Genomic DNA, 16,181 nt, shown 5'->3' with positions numbered 1-16,181 from the left:
CACCGTGTTAGCCAGGATGGTCTCGATCTCCTGACCTCGTGATCCACCCACCTCGGCCTCCCAAAGTGCTGGGATTACAAGGTGTGAGCCACCGCGCCCAGCCTATAGCTTATTTTTAAAGCAGTTTACTCATCATTTTATCCTAGTTTTTCTTCACTTTCACTTTTTATACACACCCACATTATTGCTAATATGAGTATTTATAGTACACTTCAATCAGGGTATGCATAGGATCATACTGATTCCCTGTATGCTATTTCTTACTCAGCCTTTTACCTTGTCTTTGAAGAAATATCAACTTCAGATATAATTGTAACATAAATATTCATCTGATTTTTTTAAAGCTCACAAATACCAGTATTTTAACAATCAGAATGTTTTTAAAACGTGACTCAGTATTTGTGTGATTAATGCTGTAAGGTCATAGAAAGGAAAGCCTACTCTTTTGAGTATAATTTTGATATTCCAGTCCAATATTTTCATTGAATACACAAGAAAAGAAGGTATTCTATAAAAAGAGACATCATGTAAAGAATATATGCCTTGCTGCAAATACTGAATAATCAAAGGATATCCAATTTAGATTTTATATAAAAAGACAAACGAACTTCTCTTTCCTTGATTGATCTCAGTTGACTTTACCTTCACCTGATTTCATCACTTTCAGAATAATGCAGAGCACCACACTATATCTGAAGCATTGGGAGGAATTTTTAAAAAATGGTATGCATATTAAATCATTGACTGAACTCTCAAGGGTTAAAATGTAAGAGGTTTATTCTCCTTTTATCAAGCAATGTCTACAGACAGAGCATCCACATGGTGTAAGTTACAAAAGAAGGATGTATGCAAAAGACTTACATGAAATCATTAAGTCACAGACACTTTATATGGTTCATGTTCACAAGGAAGAAAATTACTAAAAAGTAAAGCAGATTCAATAAGTAGAAACATAAGCTGATTTTTGTGGTTTATTAAATCCACCTCGCATAATGTTTCTGCTAAGAAGAAATCTACTGTATCACACAGCTCAGGATGCTATATACACGTAAGATATTACACACTATAAAATTTCAGGTTTCTAAGCAGTTTTACACAATTTAAACTTGAGTAAAATTTGTATATTTAAAAAAGATCTTATTGGATTACCTTAAGTAAGTGGAGGTAATTTCAACAGCCCATTAACATTTTTTGCAACAATAAAAACAAAAATAAGTACAAAGATTTTCAAAACATGTAAGCTATTACTTTAAGCCTGGATAATTATCTGCTTATTTTAATAAACCAGCTCTCTAGTTTTAATCTACTTCTGCTGGCCTTCTCATTTCCTCTTAAAACAAAAGAGAAGCAACAATTTTTACTTTTCTACAGTGTCTCAAGTAGGAGGATTAGTTAGGTTTCAAACTACAGCACATAGTGAGAAGGTGCTTCTGGGATTACATAAGAGATGAATAAAATAAACCATTTGGGGAAATTATTTTGAATAAAGGTTTTTGATACATTATATTTAAATAGCAAAAACAAGGGAGAACTACATCTTTAATTACCATTGTGGTGCTACCCCTTTATTCCCAACTTACATTACTAATTCTTCTAAGCCACTAATACCTCATCAATTCTCTTGCCAGTTTTCTTTTCCTAGGTGTTAATTTCCCTATATATGGTTTACTTTAGCAGACAAAAGTAATGTTTCCTTTTTTACAACTGAAAGTTCCTGATGATGAACCATTGGACTATATGAAAAGAAACAATCTATTAATAAATAATCTGTTCTGCTAGTAATAAACATCTGTAGGCAGTTGACATCCCAGACAAATTTGCATTAAAAATATAATGCGCTCTAGTGATTGAAAGCAAAATGAGTAGATAGATTGCAAATATTTTGACTGTAATTATTTTCCTCCCTTCCTTCCCACTTTCTATAGCATGCTGCAGATTATACAGTAAATGTCAAGTAGAGGTTGACACCTGTGTACAAGCTAAGGCCAACTTATGCCTTCAATTGATAGTTCACTGAGGGTTAAACAAAAGACTGAAGGCAGGTTTTGGCACAAGAGATGTTTTTTAACAACAAGAGATTTATAGTTATGAGGGCATTTAGTATGCAGGTTTTAGTCTTCCTTTTCCTCCTGTGACATTCCCTTCAAGGCACAAAATATTATAAACAGTGGACAGGACCAAATATTTTGAATTAAGAATTTTAAGCTTCCACAACACCTTTTATTTCTTGTTTAATCATACCAAAAGGACAGAGAAAAAAATAAACTACCCTCAAAATGAAATAATGCTTACGTCATCTGAAATTCCCTGCAGTTTAGTTTTTTAAATGATTTAAATCCTACTTTATTGTTTAAAGCATAATTTACACATTTGATTCTTGTGACTGATATGATTTCTCATTCAATAGTGTGCTAAGTATTTCTAATTAACCACTATTCTTAATTGTGTATGTCTTAGTCAAAAACAACTTATTTTATTTGGGCCAAGTAAATTTTGTCTGACTAGGATATAAACTTGGAAAGTTAAGTTGTAAATTTAAACAATGGATTAAGTGCAATGTATTGTAAAATGCTTCATCCAATAATTGTATCATAGGGTTTTTAGGCATCTCCAACCCAAATGACTGTATTTCCTTTCTCAACTTCAGTGATCTCACAGTTTAATTTATTGAGTCGTCCATCTAGGATGAAGAGAGAGTCCTTGGAAGGTGTCATCAGGTATTGACCAAACAAGCCACTGTCCTGGATTTGCCTGTTTTTCTGGTTCCAAGGCCATTCTTCTGCCTTGAGTGGTTCCTTGAGACTCTTTATCATCTTGACCTTCCCAGAAGAGAGCTCCACAAAGAGCACATCAGTTTGTGTGCTTGAACTACCGTAGATGTTATATTGGTGGGCCTCAGTAAAGGATGGTTGAAATGCCAGATCAGATACGTGTAGATTTGTGTGAATATCAAAAGCCTCCTGTATTTCTCCTCTGATGGTAATGTACTGAACCCTTACAAGACCTTTCACATCATTAATGCTGACAAGGTAGTGGCCATCTGGAGAAACATATGGAGTGCCCGTCACATCACTATTGAACCCAATCACTGAGTCAGTTACACCGTCTACCATGACCTGTGGGGAAACTGCTCCGGTGCTGTCAGGTTTGCAGCCAATGAAGTAGTAGCCTCCCAAGTGTGTATATGCCAATGACTGAGGAACGCACTTATAGTCCTTCAAGTTAATTGTCTTGATGTATGACATGGTTTCAAGATCAATTTTTTGTAATGCAGCTTCATCTTTATGAAGAACAAATCCAAACCTGAAAAAAATGAAAATCAGAGTTAGACTGGAAACAATGGAGTTTTTAGCCATAGATACAGGTGGAAAGGTCCATCACAAGCCCAGGCTCTAATTGTCAGGCAAGGCAGCAATTTGTGTTACACTTGTGCTAGAATTAATCTGTAGATTGTGCCACTCTCCTTCTTTCTCTAGGTCATTCTTTTGTTACATCCAAATCATCATAACTCATGCTGTAGAAAGAAAAATAATTAAAAACAATACATCTAGTTAATTGCAGCAACAAATTTTGCTTTTAACATGGAGGGAAAAAAGTATACATTATTCTGTATGTCTCTATACCATCTGATATTAAATAAGCTTGGTTAACTATTGCCAAATCCAGCAAGAGTAAAAGACTTGAATATATATTGGTTTCACTCATTTCACTTACTTCTTATATTGTTTTTTGACAATTAAATAAATCTGACACTCATCATTATTTAGATAAACTTAAGTATAACATTTTTCAACCTTTCCATATTTATATTGTGATTTTTAATGATATGCCTGCATTTTATTTGTTATCCTATATTGAATAAAGAACTTTATTTTTATATTAAAGCCAATTAAACAATTTTTATTTGTTTGTTTTGTTGATCTTAAATTAGTTCATAACTTTTCAAAGCATATTTGCTAAATATTGCTTGAGAATTATCAGAGATACCTGTGGCAAACATAAATATATTTTTAAACTCACCTAGAACACAAGCAACTTTCTAGCAAAGATAAGTTAAACAAGATACAATGAGATAGAAACTATTAAATAAAATTATATCCAAAGTAGATATTGGCCAGTAGAATTGTAAAGGACTTTTATGTTTGCATTAATAATATTGATTGTCACCTCCTAATAGTTCTAAAAGCTCATAAAAAAGAGAAATATTTTTCCATTCACTGTGTTCATAAGTAATATAATGAAATTATCTTATTATGAGTATTAAGATAAAGCCAAACAAAAACTCTGAAGAGAGCCAATTATGTTACCATCACCTGTGCAATTATCTTTATGCTAATTATCACACATAGTTTTATTTATGTAAAAAAGTGACCATTTCCACACATAGTACAAAATATGGTGCAATCAGAGTAATATCTCTTTAGAATTTCAAATGTAAGCCTTTAGCAAGCTCAAAAATATAAATAAACATATATTAAATATCATAGAAAAATAAAATAAATATTCTCAAAATCAGTCCTGCTTTGCAATTGCAAAAGAAAGGGAGTTCCTAAGCACAGATGTTTTATGAAAATAGACATAAAATTGTAATTGCTACCATTCTTCTTACATTAAATATAGTTGACAAACCATATTATAATTTTAGCTATATTTGAAATTTATGAGGAGACTATTTGCTATCATTAGAGAGAGTACAAATTCTTTTATGTGAAAGAAAATTCGCAATTTGTATAGTTACTCCTTTATAAAGCTTTCATAAATATTTGTTAAACAACTACTACATGCAAGACACTGGGAATATATTGCAGATCAACATAACTCTCCCTGTCTCCAATGAGTCTAGACATTTTGAGTGATAAAAAAGTGAAACAAGGCTAGTGAATAAAGCTTGATTATAGCATTCTGCTATACTATTACCTAGTTTCGTAACTATTTCTTGTTCCTTGTATTCGAAATGGCATAAAGCAATATACTTGAAAATAATATTTTGAGTGTATCTCTGAATGATGCCCACCACTTGTAGCTTATTTGCTAACTCTTTATCTTTTTCTGTATCCTTAATAAATGTGTTTGTGTACTTTCTGTAAACCCAGCTCATACCATACCCATTCAGGATAAATTTTCAGTCTTGATTATGATGATATGAAGAAACACTGATACTGTTGATAACTATTTATACATATTTTCATTAAAATATTAATGCCTGGTGTATAAACATAGTGTAGTTTTAAAATTCTATCTGAGTAATAAGGGATTAAAAAGCTTCAAACTGTCAACTGAGTCCCATATTTTTGTGTCTCTGCATCAAAGAATCATAAACATCATAAGTATCACTATGTAATCTCAGATTTGTCTGAAAAAATAATTAACTCCATTTACTATAAACAAAAATATAATATTTTTCTATTAATGGACAACCATTAAGGATGTATAGGTGTGTAAATATATTTGTATTCTTTGCAAAATTATGAATTATGTTGAAAAATATCTTTCTGTTATAAATTGTACATGAGCTCAGAGGAAAAGCAGTACTAGGCTCACTGAACAAAAGCAATGAGCCAATCAAGCTTTGACATTTCAGCTCTCCTCTTAACCTTGAGTCTTCTAGTCCCTTTGGGCTAGATTTTCGAATGCTAATGAGGAAGAACGAGATAAGCTCTCTTTACTCCTGAACAATTTTAACTTTGATACTACCGAATGTACTCAAGTTTTCTGTGATACAATCTAGCTACTTTTGGAAGTAATTAAAAATTTTAAAAAATGGTCCAGTTAAAAATGCAGAAGATCCATGTGGGGTGATAAAATTACATCTATTTTGGCATATGCATTGTACGCTCCTTTAGGACTGGAGATGTAGCTACATAAGCAGATGCACGAGAACGCCTGCAATTTTTCACCACTGATTTATTGGTTAGGAAGTGATGTCTCTAATTCAAAATTTCCCCTAGTACAGATTGATATTCAGAAGTCTCCCACTGTTCATTAGTCTCTGATTAATATTTACGAGGCTCTCAACTTTCATGCCTGCTTAGTATAATAAAATCCTGCACAGTATTAGGCCTAACATAGTTTGTCTAGTATTTGTCAGAATGTGTACAGAAAGTTGCAGACTGAGAAATAAGAGAGTTAAAATTGACTCTCAAAATTACTGCTTTTTCTAAGAAATTAATGCCAGTAGAAAAGTGTGGGCTCTCAGCATAGCATTGTATGGATTGTCAAATTTGGTGAAAAGAGTTATAGTAATTTTTTCTTTCCAAATCATTTTCTCTTTCTGAATGTCTAATCAATGTAGTTTATTACAAAGTTCATAAAAAGGCTCAACTTTAATTACTGCTTTTATGATTTAAGCTAAGATCCTGAAATGATTCATATGAAGAGACTTGTTTTGGATGAAGTAGGGGCTTTCATTCCAAGCTAACTTGTTTTCATGATCCAGATTTTCAAAAGAATAGACCTTGTGTAAATGTGACCTTATGTAAAGTCCTTGACTTCCATGAGTTCCAATTTCCTCATCAACAGGAAGAGGATAAAAGTACTACCTTGCTCTGAGGATGACAGTAAATGCATGTATATTACCAGGCATGCAGTAGATTCTCAGTAAATAGAAATTGCCAGTCCTTTACACCTTGAGTAGCATTTTTTTCCAATTATTAATCACATAAAACTTTTTCTGTGGGACAACAGATTTTTATACCCCAAGGATGAGAAAAACAACACAAACTTATTATCAATTTTTCTGTGCAGATAATATTCTCACAATGTTAAAAATAGTGTTACTCAAGTGTGGCTATAATTTTCCATTCATGTATATTAGAGAGATCACATTGACAATAAAAATACATGTTTTTATTCTTTCTCTTACTTGTACCAACAGTGTCTATCTCCAGTCCACATATTGGTTTATCACCAAATATCTCACATTGTTAAAAATAAAGACAGCCTAGCTCACTCTACCTCCCCCTTCATTAGCGACACTGCTTCAGTACTTACTGAGAACATGGAGCAGTAGGCTATGGCGTGCTAGGTGAACCTGAGCTGGGCACAGATGGTGGGATTTGAAATACATCCTTGGCTTACCCAAGAATTTTTGCTAAAAGTCACAGAAAACATTCTGGCTTACTTTAGGACCTGGATATCAAAGGGTATGGAGAGCTGCAGTTAGCGTTTATGTCATGGCAATTCAGGAGACTTGTAAGGGAAGTTATTTGGCAGAGGAAGGAAGAGAACAGTATTTAGGGATCCATGGTTGAAAACCACAAAGCCTGATAGAGTCAGTGCTTGAAGGTCTCCACATCCTCAAAAGCCAGGCAGCAATTCTTGCAATTGAGTAATGAATGGTTTCCCAAGTCCTTGACTCAGTCCCTGGTCACACAGTCTCATAAAACAGTATTCCCCAGGACCACTTGCATGTTACAAGGCTCCTATCCTCTTTTCAAATTAGTCACCTGAGATGCTACTGAAGAAATCTCATGATTGCAAGCAATTCCGTGTGTAAATTCGTCATGGTCACCACCAAGACCAATGTCCTCACATGGTCCCAGATACATTAAAGCTCATAAGTCAAGAACACTGTAAGATTTGCAGAATGACAAGTATTCTGTCTCCTGGCTTAACATAGCACTGGCTGTCTCCAGAGTCCTTGGAACTTCTCATCTCAACAGTTCTTAGTACTGACTTTCAATGTTTAACCACTGAGGCTCAATCTCCACACAAACAGCTGGGAAAGGACCAAATGCTTCTTCTCCATTCCTACATGATCTTCTTCCTCAAACCCCATCATCTACAGCACCTCAGATTTCAAAACAAGCCTTCGCATGCACATTAATTGTTGCAAATGAAAAGTAGTGAGTGGTGACTGGGTGTATTTGAGGAATGGGTTAGCCAGACACTCTAGCCTGTTATAAAAAGCAACTGCGCTGCAATTCACATCTAAAACAAAAGCATTTTGAAAGTTGTTCCAATGTCCCAATTATTAAAGTCATACTCTTTGGGAAAAATAATTCCAGAACCACAGAATTTGAACAGCTATAAGAATTTGTATTACAAGAATTCTACTTGTGAAGGCTTAAATCCAAAACATATGATTAAGTGGTTAGTGTTTTATAAATAAGTGTGGGTAGGATTATTAATATCTAGCTTCTCTTTTTTTTCTAATTGGATTATAAATGTTATGTTTCTAACTGAAAGGTAAGAAATGCTGAACATATAGGATACTGTTATCATAATTCTTCCCCTACACATAAATAATAAGTAAACCCACTCACAATATGCTGTTTCAATGACATCTTCCATTATGTTATAGCTGACACAGTATTTTCATGGACATAAACCATAAATCTGACATGAGCTATCATTCATTTGATTATGAATAAATGAACATAAAGGAATTTATATTTAGTTTTTTATATTATCCCACACCAACCCTTTTAAGAAAAGATGGAATGCCCTTCCTACTCAAGTACCAGAGGATTTAGTTTTTATCTGAACATCATCACATAAATAGTTCAGTAAAACATACCTGTTTATAAAGCATGGTCACATTCATGTTTGTGAGAGGGGAAGCAGAGAGAACTAGAACTGCCACATTTAGTAAAGATTTATTACAAGAGCAAGGATAGTTTATGAATGGTCTTAATGCTTAGATGTGTTTGAGAAATGATAGCACTTTGAAGTTTTCTGTTTCCAAAGCAGAGGTTGAAGAAGCTAAAATAAACCACAGGCTATTCTCCCATGTGAATAAGTACATTATAGAAATTCTACATTAAATGTTTTAGCTATATTACTTCTTTCCTACATTCCACTTTTAGATTTTTTTCCTTAAAAAAGTAGAATGTGCTTCTGAATATGGAAGTCCTTATTTTCTTTCAGTGTTCTGTTTATTCTGATACATAGTGAGTCTAATTGTACTTGGCAAAATCAAAACTTAAATACATAATTTAATTATACCACATTCAAAGTGTCAAATTGCTTAACTGGATTAGTATTGCAGTATAAAGGTCTATCACTTTTAGTGAGTAATTGGGACATATGGCAAAATCAGATTTTTAAATTTAAATTTTTATTTACTTATTTTTTTTTTTTGAGACAAAGTTTCACTCTGTTGCCCAGGCTGGAGTGCAGTGGCCTGATCTTAGGTAACTGCAGCCTCTGACTCCTGGGCTCAAGGGAATCCCTGCCTCAGACTCCTGAGTAGCTGGGACTACAGGCATATACCAGCATGCCTTGCTAATTTTCATATTTTTTGTAGAGATGGATCTTGCTGTGTTGCCAAGGCTAGCCTTGAACTCCTGGATTCAAAGGATCCTCCCACTTTGGCCTCCCAGTGTGCTGAGATTATAGAAATCAACCACTATGCCCAGCTAAAATCTATATACATCATATATATTGTAGATTGTATTTCAAATATTAAAGCCCTCTAACTCTTTTTGAGGAGATTAAGAGCTTAGGATACAAAACTGACAACTATGTCTTAAGGTGGCATTTTATAAAACTGGTTGTTCTTCCTAATTTGGGATTGAAAAAATAATCTGAAAAGAGTAGTTTCCCTAAAGTCACTCATTTTTCTGATTAATGTGTGTTTTATGCAGGAGTTGATAAATGGGTCAGAGTTGGCATAGAAGAAACAGAGTAAGCAATTAGAAGATGAGAAAATGTTTATAAAGTACAGAAGTAGAAATAGAAAAGTAACATGAAACAAAGGCAAAAGCAAGGCCAGGAGCAGTGGCTCACACCTTTAATCCCAGCACATTGGGATGCTAAAGTGGATGGATCACTTGAGGCCAGGCATTCAAGACCAGCCTGGCCAACATGTGAAAACCTGTCTCTCCTAAAAATACAAAAATTAGCCAGATGTGGTGGCATGCACCTGTAGTCTCAGCTACTTGGGAGGCTGCGTTGGGAGAATCACTTGAACCCGGGAGGCAGAAGTTGCAGTGAGCCAAGATGAAGCCCCCACACTCCAGCCTGGGCAAGAGAGTGAGAATCTGTCTCAAAAAGAGAAACAATCTATTAATTACTCAAAAAATATTACCTACTCATTCATTTTATACATGTAAGACAGAAATAGTAACTTAAAAAAAAAGTTTTATGAAGAAACAGGTTTTGCATGAGTTGGATTCTAGATACCATATGTCCAAATTCAATAATTATTCACAATCTACTACGTGTATACACTGCATAAAACACTATGAAGGAAATAGAGAGAAAATAAATGGTCTCTATCCTTAAGGTAAACTACTGTCAAGCAGAAGGGTGCTTATGTTCCTATTGTTCCTATGCCCTGACTTTCAAAGAGTGTTTCCAGAAACTCTTCAAAGATGGAAGAAGGGATGGATGTAGCTACATCCCGGCTTCGGCTACTAAATTACATTTTTGTTATATTAGGCTTTCATTTGAAGAGAGAGTTTATGTTGGTCTAGATCCCAGAAGGAAAGGACAAATTCTAATTGGAATAAATCAAGAAGGGCACAATAAAGTGACTATTTGCAGAGAAGTGTCAACTGACCACAAAGGATAATGCAGTAATACGAGGAGAGTAGCAATGAAGCTGTTACCGCTGCTGGTCCTGGAAGAAAGGAGCTATTTGCAAATGTATGCTTCTTGAGGATCTGTGAACTCTGATCTGAGGAAACCACTGCTCTCCTACAAATGAACAGACAAGGAGCCGATGGTGGGGGCTAGTACTCTGGTCCCACTCCTTGCAATCTCCAGCCAGGCCTCTCATTTTCCAGACTAACCAGAAACCATATTAGCTAGCCTTTCAGGATGGAGGGCAAGGTACAGAGGAGTGGAAAACGTACCTGGGGATGGAAATGCAAAACAACAGGCACCAAGTTCCTTAGCTAAAGACTGTGAAAAACTCACATCCAGTGAATATATAGAGCTACATGGAGTTAGGATCCTGACATGTATATTTAATTTCTAATAGGGGTCATTTGACAGCTGATACAGAAAAATTGTATCAACTTTGCAAGTGGGGAACATAAATTGTTTTAACTTTTGTTTTTACCTGAAATGAATATTTAGGTAACATTTTCTTACTTCTGATAAAGTTTTAGAAAATGCTTCTTAACATTTAATTATAGGTAAAATACACTTTTTTTTTTTTTTTTTTTCTTGAGACAGAGTCCCACTCTGTCGCCCAGGCTGGCATGCAGTGGTGCAATCTCGGCTCACTGCAACCTTCACCTTCTGGGTTCAAGTGATTCTCCTGCCTCACCATCCCAAGTAGCTGGGACCACAGGCACGTGCCACCATGTCTGGCTAATTTTTTGTGTTTTTAGTAGAGACGGGGTTTCACCGTGTTAGCCAGGATGGTCTAGATCCCCTGACCTCGTGATCCACCCGCCTCAGCCTCCCAAAGTGCAGGGATTACAGGCGTGAGCCACCGTGCCTGGCCAATACACATAATTTTAATAACCATGTAGTAAAGGTTACACACATGATCAATACTAGTTAATGTATTATTATTTTCCAATTACCCTTTACAATTTCTCCAGACACATTAAAACTGCATGAGTAATTATTGCTTACCAGACTATGTAATATACATAAAATAGACTGTAATATATGTTTAGAAATTTATGTAGATTTGCTATTTTTAAAAAAGTTTACATTTTGGTTTGCATGTTTTGGGGTATGTGCAAATTAGGGAAAATAAAGTCAAAGTTGTGTTTTGCTTTTACGGTCTTCAAATTATCTCTAAATAAACATTTGGAAGCATTTTAGCCTTTGACTCCTATGTTTTCCTTGAGCTATTCAATTAATGGTTGGATTTATTTAACTATTATTGATTTAAGAAGAAATAGCCTTTTTGTAGATACCAAATTTTAAATCAAAGACAAGAGATAAATCCTGAAGGGATTTAAATAGCAAACAAATTCTAGAAGCAAGTATTCTGAAAATCTGAAAGTGAACAAATTCTCCAGGTCAAGGCCTATTATCAAAATTATATTTCAGAACTAAAAATACAATACTAACCAATATAACAAAAAAAGATGAAAATTTTGAGCAGATTAGAAATTGCAAACAGAGGGAAAAAGATGATATAAGAGAATATATGTAACACTAGAAAATTAACTGTAAACCTACTGTTAACATAGAATAATTTGAAATGTCAAGGGCATAAAATAATATTCAGAAATTAATATATTTTATACTTACTAACAAAAACTAATCAAGAGAGAGAATGGGAAAAATGACTGATTAATATTAGCGATTAAAAAGGTAAAATATCTGTAAACACGCAGAAGCAGAAATAAATTTTTCTTTACATTGCAATTAAAAATGACTGAAATAAATAGAAATCTATTATATTCCTTTAAAATATGTTAAAACTCAATCTATAAATTTAATATACTCTTTCAAAATATTAACATTTTACAATTAGATTGACTAATTCTAAAATCTAAAATTAAAATACTAATGCTGTTTAACTTGGTAAACTGATCGTAAAATGTATGGAAACCCTACCAACAAAGACAGCCAATAAGTTTTGAGAAAAAAAAAGTTGTGGGAGATTTTTTCTCCTGCATATTTATATATATTATACAGGTTCTAGAAGGAAATCAGTGAAGAATTTATTTATTAAGAAAGACCAATGAAATAAATAGAATGTTCAGAAATATACTACATGTATATGGGCTGCAAGTACAAAGTAATGGACTATTCAATAAAATCAGGACAAATACAAAGCTACCTCAAGAGAGAGACAAACAGTTGAAGTAATACCTTAAATACTAGGTGGTTATAATAATCTCCAATTAATCCTACCTCCAGTATCAATGCCCTTGGGTAGTCCTCTCCCACACTGACCCTAGACTTGGCCATGTGACTTGTTTATGCCCACGGGATATCAGCAAACAGGAGGCAAGTAGAGACTTGACCAGTTAGGGCTTTCCCTCTTAGAGTACTGCAGTCACTTTTTGAAGAAGGTGGTATAGCATCATTGACGATAAAAAACACTGAGAGAGAAGCCCACCCATCCCAGATATCCTAGCTGAGCTTAGTCATCAACCAATCCAGAAGTGACCAAAGCCACATGAACACACACATGATTGATTAAGTAAAATATGGTGGGCCACACTATAGATTTCTATGGATGATTATAAAGCAGTAGACCAAATATACAAAGAGCAACAAGAATATTTCTTTAACTAATGTAGGCTTGAAAGAAAATAAGTAAAACACAGCTGGGTGCGGTGGCTTACGCCTGTAATCCCAGCACTTTGGGAAGCCGAGGCACTCAGATGACCTGAGGTCAGGAGTTCGAGACCAGCCTAACCAATATAGTGAAACTCCATCTCTACTAAAAATACAAAAAAAAAAAAAAAATTAGCTGGACGTGGTGGTATGTGCCTGTAATCCCAGCTGCTCAGGAAGCAGAGGCAAGAGAATGGCTTGAACCTGGGTGGCAGAGGTTGCAGTGACTTGAGATCGCACCACTGCACTTCAGCCTGGGTGACAGAACAAGACTCTGTCTCAAAAAAAAAAAAAAGAAATAAGACACAATATGACATATAGGCCATATTATCATTTATATAAATGAAAAATGTGAAAAAAAAAAAGAAAGCAAACACAAACAAGCCAAAAAGCTATACACATTTTATAAGAAATATACAAAGCAAAGGATACTTTGAACTTGAGAGTGGTTGACTACATGGTTTGCAAAAGGAAAATTAAAGTGTGGAAGACAAATAAAGACAATTGATAAACTAATAAAAGAGTGATCTTGTCCATATAAATAATTGTGGTATTCTGTGAACTAGGGAGTATAATGAATTAATTCAACTCTGTTCACTCTCTTCCACCCCAAATCAAAAGAGCAATTATTTATCTTGAAGATGGGAGTAGCACTTCACAAGTGTAGAAACTGTGCAAGTGAAAGGCAGTGGATAAAAGGGAGATTTTTCAAGACATATAACTTCTGTTTGTATGCCTTTAACAATGTGAATGTCTTACCCATTAAATAAAGTTTCTTCTAGGACAAAAACACAAAGAAAAACTATTCGATGATATTTTCCTAAATACAATATAAATTTCCTGATTTTATATAGTCCTTGTATATGTATATATGCACACACATAAAAACCTCTATATACACACACATATGTACTACACTCCACGGTCATAAATTTAAACAATGTAGTGGTGTTTTAACAAAAGAGAAAATATTGGTGGAATAGAATAAGGATTTTAGAAGGAAACATATCATATGTATAAAATTAATGATATAATAAAGGTAGCGTTTTACATAGATATAGGCTATATAATATAGTGGGTTCAGCTAAACACTGTATAATCTAGAGTACTGAGGTAACTTAATATTAAAACACATGCATATATCATTTTTAACATAAAATGATATCTATATAAATGAAAAAATTGAGGTTAAGAATAAAATTACATGTAATATTTGACGATTGGTATTAATAGTATTGTAATGCTATTAGAAACAAAAACCATACATATTGAAGAAGAGACTTTTTAAAGCAAGATAAAAGTCATATAAGTTAAAAGCATAAAGCTTGATAAAGGTGACTATATTAAAAATAAACAATGGTTAAGGTAATCTAACAAACAAGAGAAAATATGACAGAAAAAGTCAATATTCTGACTATAAAATGAATTATTAATAGTCAAAACAAGAAAAGAAATGAGAAGGAAATGTAACAAACAAATGGCTATTACTCATATAAGGGAAGAATTAATGATCTATAAACATCAGAAGATTCACAATCTTATAAATCATTAGATGAATGCAAATTAAATCCCTAAAACGATATATTTATTTCATCCGTTAATTAGCAACAACAATAAAATGTGTTAAGATCCAAGACTGCCAAGGATGTGAACAAATACAATCTCTCATATACTATTGATAGAAACGTAATTGTTTTAGGTTTTCTGGATAACGATTTGGCATTACTTCATAAAAGTTAAGTTGTGACTCTGCTTTAATAAAGCAATAATGTCCTTCACTATTTCCCCTCAATAAATGCTCATAAATGACCACAAAATAGCATGCACAAGGATATTTATTGCAGCACTGGTTGCAACAAGAAAATGTAGAAATATTCAAATGTAAAATGATAGAGAAATGCCTAAACTATGAACTTTCCACCAAATGAAATTCCACACTGCAGTTGTAAAAATGATAGTATATTAGTACTGACACAGAGATGTCTCCAAAATTATTCATTTTCAATTGAATATATTCCAGATATAAAAAAATACTGCATATCTTAATGCTCTTTTATGTAATCAGTTCAGTAAATAATCTGAGAGATTACTCAACAACCTGCTCCATCCTCCTAAAGAGAAAAAGCTATGAGCCCTTATAATAGGAGACTACCTATTACCATATGTACTTCTGTATTGTTTGGATATTGCTTCTATGCATTAAAATATATAAAGAAAATACGCAACTTTTCAACTTCATTATGTTTTAACTAAATGAAGTTGTATCAGTTAGATATCATTTTTATTTAATAAATTAGAAGTATATAATTTTAAAGAGTGCTCAATGGAATTGGCACTTTCTGATATTCCTAATGGCAGTGTAACTTGCATGTACAAAGTAATTAGTAATTAGCATGAAGGATCTTCCACATATGTCTACCCCTTGTGATGCTAACTCACTTCCTGGTCAACTATTCTGAGGAAATAATAATAAATATGAATAAAGTTTTATGCATGAATACATTCTTAACATTATTATGTTGTAGGAAACATTTTAAGCAATTTAAAAGCCCAGATAAAAATGAATATTTATGTAAATGACAAATGATATAGCCACTTGGTGCAGTAGAATACACATGTTAAAAAGATGTTTATAAAACACTAATTTAAGATTCAATAAATTATATAAACATAGCGCAATATTGCATGAATGGTATAATTAAGCCATTAAAAATAAACTAAGCAAAGTCTATGCATGGACTGAAGAGATACATGCTCAGAGGTTAACTGTGGTTATGGAAAACTGCATTAAACTTGTTTTGTTATGTTTTACAGTTGACCGCTGAACGACATAGGGGATAGTGGCACCAATGTCAAGAATGGTCAAAAACCTGCTCATAACTTTTCGCTCCGCAGGAACGTAATTACTAAGAGCCTACTGTTGACCTGAAGCCTTACTGTAACATAAACACCACATATTTTGCATGTTATATAAATTGTAT

At 33.6% G+C, this 16,181-nt stretch overlaps 1 protein-coding gene across 3 annotated transcripts in view; it reads right to left on the bottom strand.

Annotated features, from left to right (window-relative positions):
• Nucleotides 1-759: 759 nt before the first annotated feature.
• The window catches only part of FSTL5 (follistatin-like 5), an 817,862-nt gene continuing 802,440 nt past the window's right edge, over nt 760-16,181 (bottom strand). For all 3 annotated transcript variants that reach the window (XM_011959691.1, XM_011959692.1, XM_011959693.1), the window contains one exon: nt 760-3,303. In XM_011959691.1, coding sequence (XP_011815081.1) covers nt 2,601-3,303 — 703 coding nt within the window. In that variant the 3' untranslated portion in view covers nt 760-2,600. The remainder of the gene's footprint in view (nt 3,304-16,181) is intronic.

This window comes from Colobus angolensis, unplaced genomic scaffold (assembly GCF_000951035.1).
Source record: "Colobus angolensis palliatus isolate OR3802 unplaced genomic scaffold, Cang.pa_1.0 Scaffold5, whole genome shotgun sequence".
Taxonomy (NCBI): Eukaryota; Metazoa; Chordata; class Mammalia; order Primates; family Cercopithecidae; genus Colobus; species Colobus angolensis.
This window is presented reverse-complemented; position numbering and strand designations above follow the sequence as displayed.